The 23,056-nt window shown below is 61.9% G+C and overlaps 2 protein-coding genes across 3 annotated transcripts in view; one reads left to right on the forward strand and one right to left on the reverse strand.

Moving 5' to 3' along the window:
* ADAMTSL2 (ADAMTS like 2) overlaps positions 1-2,741 on the forward strand; it is a 35,587-nt gene extending 32,846 nt beyond the window's left edge. For both annotated transcript variants that reach the window (XM_013987096.2, XM_005654608.3), the window contains exons 18-19: positions 1,205-1,349; positions 2,120-2,741. In XM_013987096.2, coding sequence (XP_013842550.1) covers positions 1,205-1,349; positions 2,120-2,238 — 264 coding nt within the window. In that variant the 3' untranslated portion in view covers positions 2,239-2,741. The remainder of the gene's footprint in view (positions 1-1,204; positions 1,350-2,119) is intronic.
* The window catches only part of FAM163B (family with sequence similarity 163 member B), a 30,008-nt gene continuing 11,029 nt past the window's right edge, over positions 4,078-23,056 (reverse strand). The window contains exons 2-3 of the mRNA XM_003353703.4: positions 6,845-6,960; positions 4,078-6,135 (exon numbers count right to left, since the gene is read on the reverse strand). Coding sequence (XP_003353751.1) covers positions 5,731-6,135; positions 6,845-6,937 — 498 coding nt within the window. The 5' untranslated portion in view covers positions 6,938-6,960 and the 3' untranslated portion in view covers positions 4,078-5,730. The remainder of the gene's footprint in view (positions 6,136-6,844; positions 6,961-23,056) is intronic.

Consider the following 23,056-nt stretch of genomic DNA (forward strand, 5'->3'; position numbering starts at 1 on the left):
ACAGCCTGGGGGGGGGTCACGTCTAGACTCCGGTTTTTACTGATTCACACCGACTCCTCGGCATCTCCTTTGCGGCATCGCCACTCCTGCGCCTGAGTGACCCCTCCCCGTAGCGATGCCATGGCTTCCAGGAGGGAGCACGATGCAGGGTGGAGGTGGGGGGAGGCTCAGAGGGGTCTTTGCACAGGAGCCTGGTTGGGGTGGGGAAGGGCATCCCCCGTGCTGCCCCAAACGGTGCGTGGGCCAGGGATGACGGGGACCGTGGTTGGATGGTGTCTTTTTCCCCTGTGGCTGCCACTTTCCAGGGTGGGGGCTCAGTGAGAGTGCCTCCTCCCAGCTCCCATCCCCCTGGGGGCAGAGGGGTGGAGGCCAGGGCTCCCTGATGTGCGTTCTTTCTGGGAGGCTCCTCGGGGCACATCCACCAAGACTGATTGTCATCTGTGCTGGGTGCCCAGCCAGCACCCCCCGCCACCCCCTGCCCCACTGGGCACAGGCATCAGGCTGACCCTCCCTGCCAAGCCTGGATCGTGGCTCTGCACAAAGACCTGGAGGGGGGCCCGGGGCAGCCTCCCCCTCCCCCCCGCCAGCAAGGAAACCGAGAGCTCAAGTCCCAGCTGTGCCTGGGTGATGTGGGGTCACCCACACTGGGGGGGGGGGAGCGGAGACAGAGGGAGCCACTGCCTGTACGATGCTGGTGGGAGGACAGCAGGGTACTTGGGGTCAGCAGATGTCCCTGGTGTTCTGGTAGCTCAGTGGGGTTTTCCAAGGGGAACATCTGGAACAGGGCGCCGTGGGGGTGGGGTGGCTTTGGAAGATGCATTAAATTGGCCCACAGCAAGTAGCTTTTCACTGGCGTGGGGAACCGGCGTGCTCCCTTGGCCATGGCCCTGTGTGTCCTCAGAGATCCAGTCCCCAGGAAAGCTGGAGTCGAAGGACCCACGGCGGGAGGGGGGCGCAAGAGTGCAGAGAGGAGAGCCACCCCCCACTGCAGATGGGGAGACCGGGCGGCTCTGGGCAGGACCAGCATCGGTGTCTCCCGGTTGCCAGCCGGTGCCCTTCCTCCGCTCGTCACCTCCAGCTCCCGTGTGTCCCCTGTCGGTGGGGACTCAGCCGCCAGGCAGGGACCGGGTGGGGGGTTTGCTTCTGTGGCCAGAACCCCTGCCGTGCCAGCGGGGCTTCGGCCACGCCGTCTCTCCCCCGTCAGTGCACCAAGACCTGCGGGGTGGGCGTGCGGATGCGAGACGTGAAGTGCTACCAGGGCACCGACATCGTCCGGGGCTGCGACCCACTGGTGAAGCCGGTTGGCAGACAGGCCTGCGACCTGCAGCCTTGCCCCACGGAGCCCCCAGGTGAGAAGCGAGAGCCTGGGGGCAGGGAGGGGCTTTCCAGGGAGAACGGAGCCTGAGGCCGAGCCAGGGCCTGAAGGACAGAAGGCACGGGGTGGGGGGGGGGGTGAGAGAACCGGGAGGCTCTGACGGCCGCAGAGACCAAGGCCTGTGGCGGAGCGCAGGCGCCCTCCTGGAAGGGCTGGTGGCTGAGCCTGGCTGGGCGGGGCGGGGAGGGCGGGAAGGGCAGCAGGTGGGGGCTGCCTGGGGCTGGGGGGCCCTGGGAGCCACCCTGAGACCCGCACTTTGGAAAGAGCATCTTTTCCAGAGGTGGGGGGGCCTCTGCGGGGCAGGAGACTGGGGATCCAGGCCGTCCGCCGGAGCGTCTTGGAGCTGGCATGTGGGAGGCAGGGAGGCGAGGGGCTGAAGCCAGGTCTCCCGGGCACCTGGAAGATGCGTGCGGGTCCTCAGCTCTGAGGGGCACTGGGGGCAGGTGATGAGCTCTGCTTTGGACCCGCTGGGTGTAGGGGGCACCTGTGGGCCTCCAGGGTTGAGATCCGTGTCTCCTCTAAATCCCGGGCTCTGGGCATATACCCTTCCCTGGGCACCCTTCACACCCCGTGGTGGGGTCTGTGCCATCCCTGGAGAGGGAGGGGGCAGGAAAGGAGGTAGAGCTCCAGCCTCCTCTCCAGGGGTGGTGGTGGGGGGGTGCAGGAAGGGGGTCCGTCCTGTCAAGTTGTTACCCCATGACCGACTCCTGATCCCCTGTGCTGCCCACTGCGTCCCTTCCCCAGATGACAGCTGCCAGGACCAGCCGGGCACCAACTGCGCCCTGGCCATCAAGGTGAACCTCTGCGGCCACTGGTATTACAGTAAGGCGTGCTGCCGCTCCTGCAGGCCCCCCCACTCCTAGGCCCGGCGGCCGCCCCCAGAGACCCAGCACCCCATCCTGGGGCCACAGCCGCTTCTGGGGCCGCTCCACGGACACCCTTCGTGCAGGGCACCCGGCTGTGAAGACGTGACACTGAGCCCCTGCTGTCCCGGGGCCGGAGAGCTCCCCCCCAGCGCCCGTCGGCCCTCCCGGGATAGAGCCTCGAGGACAGTGCATTTGTGGTCCCCAGCCTGGCACCCAGCCCCACCCGGAGGCCGGGGACGTCCTCTGTCCCTCCGGGGCTGCGGGGTCGGAGGAGAGGGGCTGCGGCAGCCTGGGATCCTGATCCTGTTTTGGTGTCTCCTTCCGGAGGGATTTTAATCTCACAACTTGGCCTCCTTGGCCTCCCTGATACGGATTCGAAGCTCTTGGCACGGAGGGGCCCACCGCACTTTACGCCCGGAAGAGGCGTCTTTCTTACGGCCCGTGGCTGCGTGGAGCCGTCAGCTCTGTATGTTAATAAAGTGGTTGTACTTCTGGCGGCATCCTGGGCACTAGAGCCCTGCCAGGAGGGGCAGGGTGGCTGTGGGGCTGCGAGAGCCAGGGTGCCGGTGCCACTCACCCACTCGGGAGGACCTGCTGCGGCATCGGGTCCAGGGCTGCGTGGGGCTGGGGGCCGGGCTGCAGCATCTCCTGAGGAAATGACAGTCATGGGAGAGCAGGCAGAAGGCGACAGAAGGAGTGGGCAGCCTGCGGCGAGGGGGCTCGGGGACGACTGGACTCGGGTGCTGCCGTCAGAACGGAGCCAATCTCCCACCTCTCAATGTGGGCAGCGGGGTGGCTGGGGGACCTGGCAGAACATGGTGGGGCCTGAGCCAGCTCCGTCCGCCGAACCTCGGCAGAGAAGAGCTCCTACCTCGGGGCGTGGTGGGAGGCACAGAAGAGGTGGGGCCGGCTGGGTGGGGGGCATGGAGGGGGACCCACATTGGTGCTCAGGAAACACCCATCGCCCCGCTCCCTGGGCCTCTTCGAAGGGCTTCTTGATCTGGACCTGTGTGTGTAAGGACCAGGAGGGCTTCCTGGGGGAGGTGACATTTAGGCTGCTCCAGGAGTGTGGCTGTCCACCCACCATGGGACAGCGAGCGTGCAGGGCTGGGGACGCCATGGGGAGGGTCTCCTTTGGGGACAGGAAGCAGGGAGGCGAGTGGCTGCTTCCTCGGGATGCAGGGCCAGCCTGTCCCCAGCTGAGACCAAGACAGGGTTCGCCAGTGTTTAGGATGGCATGGGGGTGTGTGGCTGCGGCGGGTGAGTGGCACTGAGGGTTCATGGAGGCCTGTGGAAGGGGCTCCCTCGAGGGTGGGGCAGGGGTGGGGGGCTCCCCGACCCCCCACCATTGGGCTCTGTCCTGTCATCCCCCCTGCTCCTCTCCCCTCCCCTCCCCCACCTCCTCTGCCCCTGACCTTCCTCCGTCCTCCTTTCCACTGGCGCTGACTGTGCAGACACTGCGTGCTGGACCCGGGTCCAGTGCTTTATCAGCACTGCCTCCGCTGGTCTCCCTAAGAGCCCTGTGAGCTCGGTATCTCTGTCGCCCACTGTGTTGATGCTAAGACTGAGGCCCAGAGAGGTCAGTCATGTGCCCCAGGTGGATCAGCCTGTCGTCACCCCCAGCCCACTCCCCAGGAGCTCAGGGTTGAGGCTGGCGATTTGCAGTCTTGGAAGATGGACAGGCCACCCCGGGAAATTCAAAACCCCATGTGGCTGCGGGATGCGACAGGACAGGCCAGCTCTGCCCGGTGCTGGGGCTGGACAGAGCCCCTCCCAGCAAGTTCCCGAGAGGGGGCTGGGCTGGCCCGGAATCCCAGGCAGAGGGAAGACAGCTCGGGCGGTTGGAGAGGAGTTTTATTGGCTCTTGATTTTTGTCAGGGAGAGGGCAGCTCCCCGCAGGTCCCCACCGGGGAGCTGAGTGAACTTGATGGACGGGTGCGTGTTCGTGTCAGAATGACCCAGGAATCTAGACAGAGGCTGGAGACCAGAAAAGGAAAGAGGACACCAGACAGAACAGCCACAGGAAGTGCCACCTCCTGGCCCTCGCCCCCCCACCCCCACCCCCGCCCACCCCCCAAGCTGATGCATCAGAAACGAACTCCTGGGGTTTGACAAAGAAAGGGGATGCTGGGGTTCGGGGTTCAATTCCATGAGCAAGTCCAAACTGAAGCAGGAGGAGCAAGGAAAAAGAGGGGAAAGAAAATTCGAGAATGCCCAAAATAGTAAGTCTTGCTAATTCTACTCACGTCCAGAGCCACAGCTCAGGAGCACGTTTGAGAAACAGCAAGACGCGTGGCACTCGTGCTGCCCACGGTTTGGGGACAGCCACCTGCCCCAAAGGTTTGTCTTTCAGGAAGGTGGCTTAGCTGGGGGGCCTGGTCCGTCTTCCTGAGCAGCTGGGGGCCACCCTGTACAGGTGGGGGGCTCCATGGCTGGGTTCAGAGGCAGAGAGAGCCTGGGAGAAGGCAGGGGGCTCTGGGGGAAACAGTGCCTCTGAGTCGGGGAGGGGGGGCTTTGTTCCCGGGTTTGGGGCATGCCTCTGGCCGGATGGAGGAGCCTCTAGCCCTGCGGGAAGCTTGGTGGCACATGGGCTCAGCTGAGGGCTTCGCACGGCGCTGGAGCTGGGAAGGGGCGGCCTAAGGCCTTGCTCTCAGATCCTCTTGAGAATCCGGGCAGGTGGGAGAGCTCGGGTCTGTGCCCCTGGGACCCAGACCAGCATTCCTGGAGGCTCATGGGGAGTCAATGGGCCTTTTAGCCCTGGGTCCACGTCAGGGCTGAGCACTGGGCTGTGTATTTAACGTGGACACTCCCAAGGCAGGGGGACCTCGGCATAGGGCCCCTCCCCCCTCAATTTTCACCAAGAAGCCAGTTGGGGCTGGCATCCCAGGGGACTGCAGGGAGGCCGGCTCGTCCAGTGTCTCTGTGTGTGTGTGGGGGGGCGGGGTCGGAGGTCCCATCCTGGAACAGAATCCTTGATCCCCAGTCACCAGGCAAGGCCTGTGCTGCAGGGCCCCTAGCATGGCAGCTGCCACCCCTCCTGGAGCAAGTAGGTAGACAAAGGCCCAGGGAGGGAGTGGCACAGCCAGGCCATGCCGGCAGTGATGGCCACGTTCCTGGGGCTGGGATGGCAGCCACGTTACATACCCCTACCGAATGGCAGCGTTGGTATCAGGAGCCTGGCGTCAATGCTCCAGAGCCCTACCTTGCTCTGCAGCCTGTCACCTGGAGGCCACTGCTCACCTGAGCCTGCGTCATGCCCGCCTCCCTTCCCGGCCCAGGCCCCAGCGACCCCTACGCCCCCGCTGCGGCTACGCTAGCGCTCACCGGCTCTGATCCCTGCACTGAGCCCCCCGAGCTGCCCGATTGGCCCCCCTGCTGATGGGGATGCGAGGAAGGCTGGGCCAAGCCCCGGTCCGGACCTGGGGCCAGGCGCGTGTGCCGCGGGGACCCTCCCATGGTCTCAGGACCAGTGGGCGGCGGGGGGCGCGGTCAGACGTCCGTGCTGATGCTGCGGCTCCGGGAGAAGGCCTCCCGCATGGCCGAGAGGCGGTTGGGGTTGAGCGCCTGCAGGGCCCCGAAGCTCCCGGGCGGTCCCAGCTCCACGTCCTCCTGGCTGATGCTCCTGTAGGCCACGCGCTCCCCGCCGTTGCGCACGCCCTCGTCCTCGGGCTCCTGCAGGAAGAAGGTGGGCGGCTCGTAGTGGGAGCAGCTGCGGCAGAGGGTGCGGGCCTGCGGGGACTTCTGGCTGAAGGAGGTGGAGGCGGCGGGGTAGAGCGCCGGGCCGTTGGTCAGCACGAGGTTGCGGTTGGAGTGCAGCGGGGGCACGTGCGCGTGCACGGCGAAGTCGGGCTCCTCCTCGTCCTCCTCCGACTCGTCCTTCTTGCAGCAGTAGTACTGTGGGCAGAGAGCCGCTGTGACCCCCGGCCCCCCGCCCACCCTCTGCACGGGCACGCGGCACCCAGCTCAAACACCCGAGTCCCTGGCGCCGCTGGCACTTGCGGGAGCTTGCTCGGGCCAGGCACCCTGGATTCCTGGGACCCCTAAATGAGGGCTGTGCTCATTTCCAACCACAGCAACTCAAGGCAGGTGCCATGACTGGTTCCCCTCCTTTCTGCAGGTGGGGAAATGGAGGCACCGGCGGGGTGGGGGCTGGGGGGTGGTCAGGCAGCCTGGAGGCAGCAGAGCTGGGATTTGAGCCCAGGCAGTCTGGCCCCGGTCTAGTTCAAGGGCACCAGGCTGTGCTACCTTGCTCGGCACCCAAGGCTTCCCCCATCCTCTCTCGGGGAGCCTAGGACAGCCCTGGAGCCCGGGGGGTGGGGCAGGGAGTGCACAGCTCAAGAGCTCCCTCGCTCCCTGCTTGGCAGCTGTGTGCCATTGGCTAAGACCCTCACCCTCTCTGAGCCTCAGCGGCCTCACCTCGCAGGGTGTCTGGGAAACTGTCATCACAGGTGGAGTCCGGGGGGCGGGGCTGCCTGTTTGCACCTTCTTCGGGACCTGACTCTTCCTGCAGCTGGGCCCCAGCCCTCTGGGGGGCTCCCCCGCCCCGGGCCTGCAGGGCCCACCCTGGGCTCCCCTCCCCGGGCTCCCTCAGCCCCCCGAGTACCTGGAGGCGGCAGTAGCACAGAACCGCGATGATGCAGAGCAGAATCACTGTCGCCAAGATGCCCCCGGTGATAACCACTGTCCCGGCTGTCATCCGCCCCCTTCTCCATCAACAGCCTGCAACACACGCCACCAGCTTCACCGCACCTCCTCCCATTGCGAGAGGGAGCGCTTCTCGTTTAGGAAGTCGAGGAAATCATGGGAAAGGAAAACAAAATTCCCGGGGCCCGGACGCTGGAGGCAGGGGCTGGGCCCTCGGATGCGGCAGGAGATCAAGCCCCGCAGGCTCTGCCTCCCCCAGCAGTGTCCACATCTGCAGGAGGAGACGCCAAGGCACAGACCCCTTCCCCCGGGGCCCTGTGGAGGTTTCACGAGCTTGTAAGGGAGGGCCTCAGCCCAGCACACTTTCAGCCTGGGTGACGAGCTCACGCATTTTAAAATGTACCCCAGTGCAGTCAGCCTGAACTTACGGTTTTGAAACCTGCTTTTTCAACTAACAGCATCATCCTGATTTTTCCTTATTAAACCTTCTTCTGCAATGTAATTTTGAACCATATTCCCTTTTATAGCATAATGGATACCTTTCTTGAACAATGTTAATTGTCAGTAAAATACACATCACATAAAATTCGCCCCCCCCTTTTTTTTCTTTTTAGAGCCACACCCGCAGCATATGGGGATTCCCAGGCTAGGGGTTCATCCGGAGCTATAGCTGCCGGTCTGCACCACGGCCACTACAACACGGGAGCCCAGCTGCATCTGCAACCTCCACCACAGCTCACGGCAATACTGGATCCTTAACCCACTGAGCGCGGCCAGGGTTTGAACCTGCATCCTCATGGATACTAGTCGGGTTTGTTACCGCTGAGCCGAAACAGGAACCCAGAGCATGTCAGTTTATTCATAAATGCTTCAGTGCAGAATCTGACCGTGAGGATCTTTTTTTAAAAAAAAACCTCTAATCATTTCCAAAATGTCTTTTTACTGTTGGATGGTTCCAACCAGGATCCAGTTGTGTTTGGCTCCTTTGACGGCAGAAGGGTTCGGTTCCGTTCACGCTTCGCCCCTCCCTGCCCCACGCTGTTTACAGGAGAAAGTGGGTCATCTCTCTTACAGAATTTTCCATGTACCAGCACTGGCTGCTTTTCCTCCAGCTGCATTTCCAGTGTTCCCCGGTCACCGTTTGTCCTCTGAGCTGGCTTCCCGTCACATCACTCTCAGGGCCCCGAGACGGCTGTCCGTCCCATCGTGACGTTGGGATTAACCAGCGGGTTCAGCTGCTGTCACCCCAATCCTCCCACTAAAGAGTTCCCCATCTGCCTTCCCGCTCAGCCTCGCAGCAGCTCCTGGGAGTCGCTGCCAAGATCTCTTATTGCCTCGGGGTTGCGACCAGCGACTTTTCCAAAGCCATCATTCCTCTGCCTGTGTGTGCTCTGGTTCTTTTCTCAAGAACGTTCCCTATTCCCTATACCGTAATATGAAGCAGTCTGCAGAGGAAAGGCGTAGCTGCTCAGTGCTTAATCTCTTCGATTTTCAAAATAAGTTGGCACCCAGGAGGTTGGTGGTGGTTCTGGAGTATCTCTGTGATCAAACTAATTTTTTTTTGGTTTTTCTTTTTAGGGCCGCACCTGCGGCCTATGGACGTTCCCAGGCTGGGGGTCGAGTTGGAGCTACAGCTGCTGGCCTCCACCACAGCCACAGCCACGCGGGATCCGAGCCACGGCTGCGACCTAGACCACAGCTCAGGGCAACGCCAGATCCCCGACCCACTGAGCGAGGCCAGGGATCAAACCCACATCCTCGTGGATACTAGTTGGATTCGTTTCCGCTGAGCCATGACGGGAACTCCGTGATCTCACTGATTTTTGTATCGCCAGTGTGTTTCCGGCCACTGCAGTCATTATTATTTCTGGGTCCGTGGGTTTAGAGCTCCCCCCACCCCCATGCCAAGGTGACACTGGCGTCATTTTGAGGAGACCCCACTAGTCCTTGGAGGCATGTTGCTTTTAGGCTGAGATTGCCCAGCTCTTCTTGCTGCAGGGTTCTCTGGGACACCCTGGTTCTCTTGGTGGGACGTGGTTTTAGAGGACCCAGTCTGGGCACGAGGGGTGCTAGCTGCCCCCGGGGTCCCTTGTTTCCAGGCTGTTTCAGTGACCAGAGCTAGGAAACCTTTTTAAACATTTTGTTTTTGTTTTTAAGAAAAAAAATGGGGAGTTCCCGTTGTGGCTCAGTGGCGAGCAAACCTGACTAGCATCCTGAGGACGCGGGTTTGACTCCTGGCTTTGCTCAGTGGGTTCAGGATCCGGCATTGCCGTGAGCTGTGGTGTAGGTCACAGATGTGGCTTGGATCCCGTGTGGCTGTGGCTGTGGTGGAGGCCGGCAGCTACAGCTCCGATTGGACCCCTAGCCTGGGAACCTCCACATGCCGCAGGCTGTGGCTCTAAAAGACAAAAAGACAAAAAAGAGAAAAGACAAAAAAAAAAAAAAATGAATATGAGTTTGTCCTGATATTTCCACCTAACGTTGGAGATGAAAGGGTTTTCGCTCATGAAAATGTGACGTCTGTACGTCTTTACAATGAAAATTTTACTTTCTAATCACATACACGTCATTACTAATTTGCTTTCCCCATTAGACACGATAATTTAAAAGCAGCGTTACCAGCATTTTTACTAACAAGTCTACTGAAGGGCATTCGATATTTGTTATTCTTCTTGTGCCCTTAGGGATGTGTAGTAAAACAACTGTTTCAACTGAGATAATTCTTAGTACTTTTTTTTTTTTTGCTTTTTATGGCTGCACCTGCGGCATATGGAGGTTCCCAGGCTAGGGGTTGAATGGGAGCTACAGCTGCTGGCCTCCACCACAGCCACGGCAACGCCAGATCCGAGCTGCATCTTTGACCTGCACCACAGCTCATGGCAACGCCAGATCCTTAACCCACTGAGTGAGGCCAGGGATCGAACCCGCAACCTCATGGTTCCTAGTTGGGTTCGTTTCCACTGCACCATGACGGGAACGCCTACCTTTGCTTTTTAATTGCAGAAACCATCTGGTTCCAAAGTCTAAAGCACAGAATCAGGTGCGTTCAGAGAGGTTTTGCTCCCACTCCCGTCTGTGCCCTGCTCTGCCCAGAAGGGCAATTTCACTTAGTTCTGGGTTTATTCTTCCACAGCTTCTTTCTAAACGTCTAAGCCAAGCGGTGAGCCGCGTTTACCCTCTGCAACTTCCCTTTTCACTGAGTATCCCCAGAAATCCCACGTTTCCCTGGATGCCTGATTCTCCCAGGGAACCCCAGAGCTCGCGGCTCCTTTTCACAGCTGCACCACACCCCACTGCACCGAGGGGCTTGCATCAGTTCCCACGTTCTGCAATTATGGGACTGCGCAGTGAGGAGATTTGCGGCGTGCACGTTTCTAAAGTTTTTGATAAGCCTCTTGCCAAAGACTTTGCTGGAACTGGGCCCGATGTTTCCTCTTCCAGGAATGGGTGAGAATAAGTGATAGACAGGCTTTTCACGTGGAGACGCGGGGTCTGGGAGGTTGCTGAGGCAGAAGCGAGGGAGCTGAGCCCTGCGTGGCGAGGTTGGAGGCTCAGTGGTTCCCCGGAGGCTTGTCTGCAGGGTCATGTGGCCTGGGAGGGAGCGGCTGGGTAGGGACGCTGGGGACGCCAGTCCACAGATGGAGGAGGACATGGATGTGACCAGGAGGGGCTCACCCAGGCAGCGTGTGCATCAGAGGCAAACTGTGAAGGGAGCTCAGGCCCCGAGCAGAGAGCTAGATGGACAGAAAGTTACCTCCAGACAGGCCCAAAGCAACGAGACAGCCAGACACAGACTCACAGACGGCTCCAAATTCAGACAGAGGTGCAGACAAGCAGATCCAGACAGCTGGACCAACAGGGCCCGGTCAGGAAGACGCAGCCCAGGCCACACAGACAGAGCCAGAGCTCCCAGGGACCCCAGGATTTCTGGGCACCCTGCCGGGCAGCCCCGGCCTTCCTCAGCCCCCGGGGTGGCTGAGGCCAGCTGGCCCGCCAGCCCTGCCGAGGGTGCAGGCCGACCGGGGCCGGATCCAGGGAGCTGGCTGTGCAGAGGAGGCGGCCAGCAGGGGATGCTGGGCAGGGGCCAGGCCTGCTGTCCAGATGCATTTCACGCTCTTCGCGGAGGTGAGGCAAAGCAGAGCAGGCAGCTGCTGACGGAGTGCCGGGCCCGACGCCCCACACCCTTCCCTCCTGGGGCCTCACGGGGACACCCCGGCTTGTCTCAGCCTGGCCCTGGAGTGGCCAGAAAGCAGGCAGTGGGATGGACCTCTGGCAGCGCCCCTGGTCTTCACAGCGTCCGTGGGAGGGCAGAGCAGGCACGGGGACCCCAAATTTGCAGATGATGAGACCAAGGTTCAGAGAAGGCCAGGTCACTCTGGTGATCCAGCTACAGCGTCAGGGCCACTGGTCCACGTGTATCATTCCTGCTAATGGGCCTGTCGCAGTCAAAAGCCGTGTGTGGGCCACTGCCTGTCCCGGGGAGTCCTGGGCCTCCTGGGCAGCCCCTCCCATCCTGTCCTGGCCCCCCCGACCCCCTCTCTGAGACCCCACGCTAACCACAGAGTGTCTCCCCCACTTCGGGAGACGAGCCACCTGAGGCCAGGAGAGGCCACGTGCACCAGTGGTTTTGGGGTCCGTACCAGGCCAGATCTGCTGTGACCATCCTGTTCCAGGGCGAGATGTGCCCCCACGTCCCCCGCCCCCGGCGGAGCCCCAGGTCTCATTGTGTGAAGCCGCACAGCCTGCGGCATCTTTCTGAGGACACGGCAACAGGATGACAGGTTTTGGGGGGTTGCCGCCCTGGCCCCAAGCTACTGGTCTGGAGTAGCTGGTTTGCACTGGTTTGTGCCCCCTGCTGCTGCCCCTCTGGCCACAGCTTACTGAGGTCGGGAGGGAGGGCCCCCCAGCTGGGCCAGCGCTCTTCTCTTCTCCCAGGAAGTGCAGGTGGGACGTGGACACTGGCCGGTCCCTGCTCTCCCTTGACCTTGGGTGGAGCCGTGGGAGCACAGGCTGCAGCCAGGGTGGCACGTGTGTGGCGCCAGACGGGCCGGTCCAGGGGGACGAGAGGAAGGACACAGGGGCCCAGGGAAAGCCAGGCCGCGGTCCAAGTTTACAGCATCGCAACTCCCTCCCTGAGATCCACAGAGTGACTCCTGTGAGCATGTCACCTGCAGTGTGTGTCTGCCGTTTGCACCCCAAAACATCATCGCCGTCTTACTCATCAGTGAAAGAAATCACGAAGCCTGGGCAAGGCCAAGGAAGACATGCAGAAATTAAACTCGATGCCCCCCCGCCCCGACACATCCCATTAGACCCCTGAGAGCCAGCCAGGCTCTGTCTCCCGTTAGCTGTGAAAATGGGCCTTCAAACGCCTCTGTTTCTCTCTGCCTCCGTTTCCTCCTCTGGAAAATGGGAGGAGGCGGAGTTCCCCACCAGACAGCAGGTGTGCTGTGCTTCCATGGCTGTTGTTAATATTTGTTTCCCTCTCTGGGTCTAGATCCTTCGCAGAGTCCCAGAGCCCCCTCCCCGCTCTGAGATGCAGATGGCCCCTGGCTCTGCCTGGCTCGGGGTGGCGGGGGGGACCCCAGCGGCAGGCAGCCTGGCGGCGTGATGGGAAGGGTGCAGGCACAGGCCAGGCGCCCAGGGCTGTCAGCAGCCGTGGCTCCAACACCCTTGGCCCATCCAGCTGGAGCGGCTGCACCTCACACCGTGCAGATACATGCACGCCGAGGGGCGGCAACGCCCGCACCGGGCGCCGGTCCCAGGGCCAGGCCCGGCCAGCAGACACACACACCGCTGGCAGCTCTGCTTGCGCCCCAGCCTGACACCAGTCCACGGTTAATTCCGAACTGCCCCTGAGAGTGCCATGTATCTGTCGCTCACCACCGCCCTCCAGCCACCCCTCTGCTCTCACTGTGCCCTTCCCTCTGCCTCTCCAGAGGTTACCCGGCCATCAGTGCCCAGAACAGAGCTTCCCCTCCAAGAAGCCCTCCTGGACGTAGTGAAGCACCCCGCAGAACCCTGAAGTGCCAGCGCTGGGGGTGCGGTGCGTGGGAGAGGCTGAAGCAGTCAGAGGCGGGGGGCGGGGGGATTCAAGACCTCAGGAACAGCAAGGACAGCAGCCAGAGGCCCCTTGCAAGTCCCATCCCTTGCTGCCCTCGCCAACCTGTCACTCTTCAGACCCTTCCGTGCCTGGGGACCCTGCCCAGCTGGACACCACGGTGACAAACTCAAGGGGCCCTTGTCCTGCCTGTGAGGACGGGCAGGTGCGTGGGGGGGGTCCTGCCATACACTTGCTGGTAACCCTGGGTCATGGCCGCTTTCTGGGCCTCAGTTTCCCTCTCTGTGACATGGGTATGCTAGGATTTAGAAAACCAATTCCTGCCAGCTCTGGGCTTGAAGGGTCTAAATTTGTTTCTTTCACCAGCCTTGCCTGTGACGGGTCCAGACAACTGAGATGCATGACAAAGCTTCAGAATCACGAATGTCAAAAAGTGCCGGCTACTGGTCCGAGCAACACATCAGATGGCGTCCCCACGGGGACAGAGCGGGGAAGGGCTGCGAACACGCTGATGCCCGCTCTCCTGGGAGTTTGGAGGGAGATCGGGCTGACCCACGTCCCCTGGAGAACAATGTCAGGCAGTGGGGCTCAGGGGGCGGCACTGCATGGGAGGAACCACAGGGGGCTTCCTGGAGGAGAGGGCTCTGAGCCGTCCTGGAAGGAGGGCCAACTGACAGGCTGGGCTGGGAGCGGACAGGGAGGGCTGTGGGGAGAAGAGGCGGGAGGCAGAGAGGTGCCGGCAGGCACAGGGACAGCCTGGGGGAAGCTCCCTTCTCCAGCTCCCCGAAGCCTCCGCTGCCCCATTGCCAGCCAAGACAATCTGGCCATGGAAGACTGCGCTGAATTGTTAATCTGCCCCCTGGGACCATAAAAGGGTTTAAAGCTTTATAAACAGCTTTGCTTCCCTGTCCCCACCCCTGACTCTTCCAGAGACAGGCTGTGGGATGGGGCCCCTCTGGGCGCCCCGCCCAGGGTCTGTGGGGGATGGGCTGGGCAGGCATCAGCCCCTTCTGATAGCCCCACGTCTGCGGGGCAGCTACTGCTTTACTAGTTGCAGTTGTCTCCTGCGGCGTGAGGACCAAGCGTGTGTGTCGGGGGGGGGGTCAGGAAGCACCTGGCAGCAGAGCCAGGCGCCGGCCCACCTGCCTCCCCCCACCAGCCCCTCCCCTGGCAGAAGACCCCCACGTGGCTGCCATCTGGACCACGTGTCAGGCTCTTCGTTTCAGTCTCTCCCATTTTTCTCTTTCCTCTTGCTCCATCTCCCCTGCTCCGGCCTTGAAGACCCAGGACTGAGCCTCTGTGGTCTCCTGGGTTCATCTTGTCCCCCCCCACCGCCCCGTCCAGTCCGCGCGGGGTGCAGGGCGCACAGCGGTGCTGAATGAAGGCTTCTGTCCGCTGCCTTCACCTGAGATGCCCAGTGCTCCGCTCAGGAGCCAAGGAGAAGCCCAGCCCTGCACCCTCCACACTGGCTGGGCCTCCGGCTCAACCAGTCCAGCCATTTCTAAACCCACCGGGCATTGGAAAACGTGCAGAGGCCCAGGCCTCAGTGGGTCTGAGCGGGGCCCCTGGAATCGGCTTGCTTCACACGCAGCCCTTCCAACCGAGTGGCGATGGGGAATCGGAGGCTGGGTGCAGCAGGCAGGGCTGGGCCTGCCCTCCCGCCAGGCCGTTCCCCACCCTGGTGTCGGGCGCGGATGGAGCGCCAGTGCACTCTGCTTCCACAAACATCTGTCTGGTTACCCGAGCACGGCTGCTACCTGAGAGCCCCAGGGCCCCCGCAGCTTCGAGCGGGAGCGGCGGAGGCCCCGTCTGGGCCTCCTTCACATTTGGTCCTAATTTCACGCTCCGCGGGCTCCCAGATTCCTGCGTTTGGTAATATAACTAGATAAATTCCAGTGTGGCGGCTGGTCTTATCCAGAGCCTGGTCTGATACTATCCAGAGCCCGGCTGGGGTGGGGGCAGGGGCGGTGGTGGTGCCGGTGTGGGGGCCTGGGGCCCGGAGAGGCAGCCCCCAATAGCACCTGGAGGGACCCCCGCACCCCCACCCTGTTCTAAGCTCCACCCTCGGTCCAGGTCAGCCCGGTCCTGGGAGCGCCCAGGCCGACCAGGTGTCAGGGACTGAGTGGGTGGGGCCCATGCCCACTTTGGGCTCCAAGGCCGGCGGCTGCCTGCAGCAGGGGGTTGGTGCTGCCAGGTGGGCTGGGGCTGGGCTGCTGGTGCTCGGGAAACGCTGGCCGGTTTTGCGACCCGGATCCCCTGAGGGACCCCTAGAAAGAGCACAGCGGCTGTGTCTCTGGGGTTCTCAGACTTCCAGAAGCTCTCCCCAGAGCTCTGCTGAGGAGCCCTTTGGGGTCAGCCAGGTGACAGCAGGTCCTGCCCGGGGCCCACTGCTTGGCACCCGCTGTCCAGCCCAGAGCAGGGTGCACAGCAGGGACTCGGCGCCAGCTGTGAAGGAGTGACCTGAGGGGGTCCTTGAGCTCCTGAAGAATGTACTGGAATTTCTTCTGTGGAGCCCAGCAGATCTGGGGGTGCCACGGGGAGTGGCGGGTCCCTCCTTTCTCTGGGCCTCTCTTCAGCAGCGTCAGGGTTGATGACACCAAGAGGACGACAGCGCCCGACGCCTCGATCTCAATTCCCCCCTCCGGGTCCCCCTGGCGTGGACACACCACGCTCCCAGGCCGTGTGGGAAGCAGCGCCCAGAAGCATTGCAAGGTCACCCACTCATGGTTCCCAGGGGTGAATGGGCTGGAGGAGTGAGTCAACCCACCGAACGTGCGGAAAACCCGGTAGGACGGACGTCAGGTCTTGGTGGCCCGGCTCAGCCTGCTCTGGGTGCAGCCGGAGCTGAGAAAGGGAGAGGACCCGGGACCTGGACTGCGGCCAGGAGGCTGGAGGGAGTGGGGCTTTGCCCCACTGGGCTGGTTGGGCACTCAGCTTCCCTGCTCCCTGGGGAAAGAGGGAGGGTGGCCTTTCTGTCCCCTCCTGTCCCCAGCCTGGCCTCCATCGGGGAGCTGTGCTGTGGCTGCCTGGGATCTCCCTGGTCCTTGGGGAAGCAGGCAGCGCCCGGGAGGCCCCGGGTCATCCCAGGGGAGGCCTGGCCCGGGGAGCCCCTTCTGAGGTGGGCCCTTGGAACCCGCTCCAAAGTGTGTCCCCCCCTGGAGCCCCCGCCTCTGCTTACTGCCCATTTGCCCAGAGGAGTGAAACTCGGCTGCTCTGGGGTGTGTGGTCACACAAGGCTGTGTCCCTGGCTCCACGGGGCCGGGTGGGTGGTACGGGAGGCTGTGGCCCCAGAGATGGAGTCTTGCTCAGGGTCACCCCAATATCTGCCTCAGAGTGAGGGCTGGGCACAGGCCAGAGACCCTGAACCGCCTCCCTGGGCCCCATGGTGGTGGTGGGAGGAGGGCGAGGCCCCAGCTGCTGGGCGTGGGGCTCAGCAGCCCCCAGACCTCTGCCGTCTGCCTCCCTGTGGTCGGAAAAAGCAGGCTCGGCTGGGGAGCAGCTCCTGGTCCACCCCGGGACTCCGGCAGGCCCTCTGGCCATGGACACCGGTGACCCAACACGGGAGGGAAATCTGACCTTCAGCCCAGAGGCTGCCTGGGAAGCTCAGGACCTGGGGTTCATGCCCCGCCCTCCTGCCACGCAGGGCCTCCCGAACCGACAGCTGGACGGGTCACCCTGGATGGCTCCCCAGGGCCTCCCCACAGGCATAAGTACACCATCCTGCCCTGAGGGCTCCTCTGGGCCGGGCAGGACACAACCCCCTTCACCAGCACCCTTAACCCCGAGAGCTGGAGCAGGGCCCTCAGGACTCCGTTTCACCGACAGGGCAATGGCCAGAGAGTGGCACGCGGACCACAGACTAGGGGTGGGAGCAGGGGCTGGACTTGGGGCCGCCACGCAGTCAGGGTCTTGTATGCTCCCCCCCACTTCTGCCCCACCCTGGCTTGCCCATGCGGGGAGGGCAGGGGTGCAGGCGTCTCCTTGTCCTCGGCAGACTGTAAGCCTGGTGAAGGCAAGGACCTGCTTTGCCACGTTTTTATAGTCGTCTGCCACCAGGGGGCAGTGCAGCGCAAGGACACAGGCCTGACTCCAAAGCTCAGGCGGCTCTGAACTGAGTTGGGGTCCCTGCGGGAAGCCCGCACCGGATAGGGAAAGCGAGGGACGGGGTTTTGCCCCCGTGGCTCCCCACCTCCCGCACGGCCTGCCCCCCTATGTTTCCTGGCGAAGGGCAGCTGGGATGTACCACTCAGGGCCTTTCTGGGGCTGTGCTGTCTGTGCCCCTCCCAGCAGCGTGTCAGGGAGTGGGGACGGGAGGGCGGGTTTGAGACCCCGAGGAAGCCCCAGCTCAGCTGCAAACGCTGCTGGCACTTCCTCTCCCTTAAAATAACCATGTGCAAGAAGCCGGGTTTGCAAAACCCTGTTTGCTGCTTGACATTTTTCTTTTTTCTTTTTAATGTCCTCTTCCAAGAACTGGGCGCAGCCCCTGGTACCGGCTCAGATCGTGGCAGGTCCACACGAGGGAGCTCCAGGCCAGGGTCTGCTGGGGCCATCAGCGCTCCGTTTATGAAGCACCTACTATGTCCCTGCGCGGGGCCAGGGCTCCACCCTCTGCTCCTCCCTTGGCGCTCACACAGGCTCTCCTCGAAGGCGGGGGATCAGGCGTGGAGTGAGGGTGTCCAGTGTGGCGGGGCAGGAGGGAGGAAGCACAGTCAGGACCTCAGTTGGCCTCTGCCCATCACTGTGGCTCAGCCTTGAGCTCCACGGAAGCCTAACAACTTTTAGCAAAACCCTTATGACGGGGCCAGACCTAGAGGGACAGGTGGCAGCTCAGAGACTCAGCAGGGACACGCCCGTTCCAGGTGACAGTCTGCAGGCCAGTGCGGCTATGCTCCGGATCCCTCAGCAGCACGGCTGCCCCGAGCAGGGAGAGCAGGCTTTCCAGGCCGGCCAGGCATAACCATGGGTCCAAGATGGGTGGGCCTGCCTGCTGGGGGTCCTTCCTGTGTCCACAGAGCGCTGGCCACTGCTCAGGCCCGAGGGAACAGCAGTGACCCCCCCCTTCCCCGAGATACTAAAGCATCCCAGTGGGTCAGCCACTCCCATCCATTCTGCCACCTGTCCTGGCCACTTGCCTGCCCATCACTCTGACACGTCTATTGTCCTCCTCGTGCTGACCCCAACTTTTGAGAACTCCTCTCCGTGTGAGGGCCATGGTGCCGAAGGGGCAGCAGCGCAGTCCCGGTCTGGGTTGGGGAGACCCCTGGGCCTAACCTCAGGGAGCTGTCCATCTGGGGGTGTGTCGGGGGCAGTAACCACCAAAACCACCATGGCATTGCCACCTTGTCCTGCCTCATTCCTGGCCTGCCTCCCTGCAGGGGCCTGGGCCGGGTTGGCACCCCAGCCATCGGCCAGCTCCCTGGGTGGGGGGCATCAGATTGGAGGTCTCACCTGGGCTACTCTGGCTCCTCTGGGGGCTCTGGGCGGCTGGGACCCACTGGAAGTTTCTGCTCAGAGATCCAGGTGGGCTGAGAACACACCCACCTCACAACTTCCTGGGGTCTCTGATCTGCTGGACCGCGGCCCTCACTGGAAGAACTATTGCCCTAAAGGATGCCCGCCCCCTGCCCTCCAGCAGTCCTGACCGGCAGGGGCTCCCATTTGGCTCTGAGGAAGGTCCACACCCCTGGACCTGCCCAGACGCCCACCTCTGCTTCAGGTAGGGTCTGAGCTGCGGATGCACATGCTGGTCTCAGGCCTGTCCTCGCCCCACGTCCCCTCGTGCCCTGGCTTGGGGGGACCCCTGCCCCTGCCTTCTGGTGGCTGCTTCCTTCGGGTCCTTCCTCTGCAGGAAGACGGCTCCCTCTGTCTGTCCACACCTGAGGCTCATCCGGAGCCGCCTCCTCCCCCTCTGGACTGGGAGCCCCACGGCCTCCACCATCGGCCTCACCTTGACACACAGGCCCTAGTAAACAACAGGCGCTCTCTACATGCTCGTGGACTGAGTCAGCGGCCAAAGCAGAGCCCCTGGGAGCTGAGCGCTGGGGGAGGGAAAGGGGGGCCTCTGGAACCACTTAAAAAATTTTTTTTTTTCTTTTTAGGGCCGCATTTGTGGCATGTGGAGGTTCCCAGGCTAGGCGTCGAATCAGAGCTGCGGCTGCCGGCCTCGCCGCGGTAGCAACGCAGGATCCGAGCCGCGTCTTGCGACCTACACCACGGCTCACGGCAACGCCAGATCCTTAACCCACTGAGCAAGGCCAGGGATCGAACCAACGTCCTCACGGATACTAGTTGGGTTCGTTAACCGCTGGGCCACGACAGGAATGCCCCCCAAATGTGTTTTTATTATAGTTGATTTACAATGTTCTGTCAATTTCTGCTGTGCAGCACAGTGACCCAGTCACACATTTATATACATTTTTTTTCACATTATCCTCCATCACCTTCCATCATAAGTGATGAGACATAGTTCCCTGTGCTGTACAGCAGGCCTCATGGCTAATCCACTCCCAAATGCAATAGTTTGCCTCTACTAACCCCAGTGGAGCCGTTGAGGAATTTAGGGGAAGATCGAGCCGTGCGATGGCTCGTGCGAGAAGAGTGAAGGAGGAGGGGGCGGCGGCCCAGGGGCCCGTGATCACATCTGCTTCTGCTCCTTGCCTGCTGCGATCCTGGGCAAACCCCACTGTCCCTGGGGACCTCCGGCTACCGGCCGGGAAAGCGGAGGCGCACTGTGCCTGCACCGGTGCTGCTCTGGCGAGAGCACGTCCGTCCCTCCCTTTAAGCCTCACCATCATCCTGGGGGCGGGAATTATTCATCCCATTTTATGGATGCGAAGATGGAGCCTCAAGGAGATAATAGCATGTGCCCAAGGGCACGCAGTCAGTGAGGGGCCGAACTGGGGCCAGGCTGGGGCTCAGGGGGCTTCTTCAGAAACGCCGCTTTCTCTGGCAGTGCCTGGCAGTTGGACAATCGCCCAGCCAGGGGCTGTTGGCCAGTCATCATGCTGAGTCCATTCCAGGACCTGGAGGGGGCTGGGGAGACAGAGGTTCAGGGCAGGGGGCAAGGCCAGCGCAGGCTTTGGGGAGGGAGCGGGGCTTCAGAGCCCGGAGCAGGAGCAAGGCTGGACGTAGGGGAGGGAATGCCCTACGAGAGCACAGACGCCCCCTCTCTGGCCCCAGGACCTGCCTCTGCCCACCTCTCTCTCCACTTGGCAGCCTCGCCCACAACTGCCCACAATCACCTGCAGCTTCTTTGCTCAGAGCATCCACAGAGACACCTAGAGAGTTGATGAGCTGCGGACTCTATGTCAGAGACCCACCAAGTCAGAAACCTGGGAGTGGCCCAGCCAGCCGTGCTTTGGCAAGGCCCACCTGTGAGCCCCCGCTGCCCTTCAGCATCGCCCCCCACCCCAGCCCACCCCAGGACAGGTACATGAGACTCTAGGGGGCCCAGGTGGCTCCGCTGAGGCCGCTGAGTTGGGGACACAGACGCCTGTGGAGGTGGTGCTGGCAGGTAGCGCAGAGCGGCCCCGTGGTGTGAGTCCTCACAGGGCCCGGGGGGGTTGGGACCTGATGCAGATGTCACCCTCTAGCCCTCGCGACTCCTTGGAGCCCCGGGGGATTGTCCCATGTCTGCAATTGGGACAATTGAGGCTGCAGCAGGATGCACCTTGCGGGAGCCCAGCAGGGAGCAAGGGGCAGGGGGCAGGGTTCCCATTTCAGGCTCGTCCCGCTCAGCAGTCCAGGCAGGGTGCTGCAGCCAAGCTCCAGGAAACTGGCCACCTCATTCATGCCCTATGCCACCCCCCGGCTCAGGCCATCCTCAACCCCCTCATCTGGGCAGCTGTGGTTTGTTATATACGTGCTCTTGCGAGACCTTCACTGCAGCCCCCAAGAGGTTTGGCTCCGATAACTCCTCCTCCAGGCAGCCTGGGCTCGTGCCTGTGGGTGCGGCTCTCCTTCGCATCCCTGGTCTGCCTTGGAGTCAGAGAGCCTTGCGTGTGAATCCAGGCTCTCCTCCTAGGGCCAGGGTGGCCCCGGCCATGGGCGTCCTCATCTTTAGAAGGCGACGCTAATGTCACTCCCCAGCCCTCCTTCCTCCCTCCCCAGCCCCCTTCCCCTTTTCCAAGAGCACCTATGGAGTGTGGGCAGTGTGCCAGCACTGTGCCCTGTGGCAGACACCGTGATGAACAGGAGCAGGGTCCCTGCCTCCTCGTGGCCTTCGGGGAGGACTGAGGGCATCCTGGATGCGCACCCTGCCGGGAGCCTGGCCTGAAGATACCAGTGGCCTTGACAGAGCCCTTGTGGCTTCCTCTTCTTCGTATTTTGATTTTTCTCTCTATTTTCGTCTTTGGTCTTTTTAGGGCCTTACCCACGGCATATGGAGGTTCCCAGGCTAGGGGTCGAATCGAAGCTGTTGCCGCCAGCCTACATCACAGCCACAGCAACGCCAGATCCCTAACCCACTGAGCGAGGCCAGGGATTGAACCTGCAACCTCATGGTTCCTAGTCGGATTTGTTTCCACTGCGCCAAAACGGGAAGTCCTTTTTTTTTTTTTTTTTTAAACAAAACAAGATGACTTCATGGAGGCTGTGCTGAGGTCTGTCTTCCTTGCACGTCATCAGCCAGTCTGGGCCACGGCTCTCCCTGCAGACAGGCCAGCAGTGCTTTCCGCATCCTCTGGAATGCGGCGCTGAGCTCAACTCTCCTAGGCTGGGTCTCAAACATCTGGGGTTCCGGGCCCTCGGCTCCGACCGAATGTCCAAAATAAGCCCCTTCCCTGCCATGGTTGCCCTTTTCCTGGCTGGGCTCATCCTTCCGGCCTTCCTCCTTTCACAGACTACACAGCTGTTTATTGTCTCTCCCCGCCCCCACCGCCAAACATTTGAGTCCCCGAGGACAGGGGCTCCATCTGTTTTGCTCCTTGCTGTATCCTGGTGCCCAGAACGGCAGCCCACAGTAGGCACCTAGTAACGCTCAGGTGAGGGTTGAGAGAATAAGTGAACCCAGTGGGCAGGCCTGGGAGGGGGTGATAAGTAACCGGACCAGTTCTGCTTTTCGAAAACACCTCTGTGGCTGCGGGGTGGATGGGTAGGCATGGCGAGGGCAGCGGCCATCCAGAGGCTGTCGAGGGCAGTGAGAGGAGAGGGTGGGGCCAGAGAGAAAGGGAGGGGAGGGGGCGACGGAAGGGAGCATGAGCAGGACTGTGGAGGCAGGATGGGGAGGGGGACAAGGATGAGTCCTGGCCGCTGTGTGACCGGAGCCCCTGAGTTAGCGACGCTCCTGCCTGTGAGGGGCAGGGCAGTGGAGTACCACCTGTGCCTCCAGGCTCTGGGTCACCCTGCATAGGTCACTTAACTCCTCGGTGTCTCCGTGTGCTCACTGACAAAATGGGGCTGGGATGCCTCTCCTAACTGGGACCACGAACCCACATCATGAGGAGAAGCATAAGCTAACCAGAGTCCCGGCCAAGATGGAGGAGCAGGGCCCAGCGTTACCCTACAACCTAAAACGATTAAGAATCTAGGATGAAATCTATGAAACTGACATCAGATGAGGAAGGACCATCCTCAAGAGATGGGCAAGGAATGAGGAGAGTCCAGGACTGTCCCAGCTCTGTGCCTGGTGAGAGTCTCCAGTCTGTGGGGCAGGGGAACCAGGTGAGCCCTGCTGCTCCCCCCTGAGTCGAGGAGGATCCAAGGATGCTACGTGGCCAGGGGTTGCAGGGAAGGGTCCTAGAGAGGGGAGCTGTACAGAAAGACCTATGAATCTCCGCAGAGGGTCCCCTTGAGTCGTTGGCTGAGTACTGATCAGCACACGTCTGTGAGTGAAACTCCCTGAGGTCAGAGAAAGAACAGTTTGAAAGAATTCTAGGGAATTACACTCAAAGCCCACACAGTCTGTGAATGGTTCCTGTTCCCATCAGCAAGGAAAATGCCATAATTCCTGGAGCACTAGGTACAGCACTTAGAAGGGTTTTGGCTACATGTGCCTGGTCTTGCCTCCCAAAACATAACAGGTAGGGCTCAAAAGAAACTTTACAAGTAGCAACCACATCCCAGAATAAAGCTCACTCGTACGTAGAGAGGTCTAGCACCCAACAAGGTAAG

This window comes from Sus scrofa, chromosome 1 (assembly GCF_000003025.6).
Source record: "Sus scrofa isolate TJ Tabasco breed Duroc chromosome 1, Sscrofa11.1, whole genome shotgun sequence".
Taxonomy (NCBI): Eukaryota; Metazoa; Chordata; class Mammalia; order Artiodactyla; family Suidae; genus Sus; species Sus scrofa.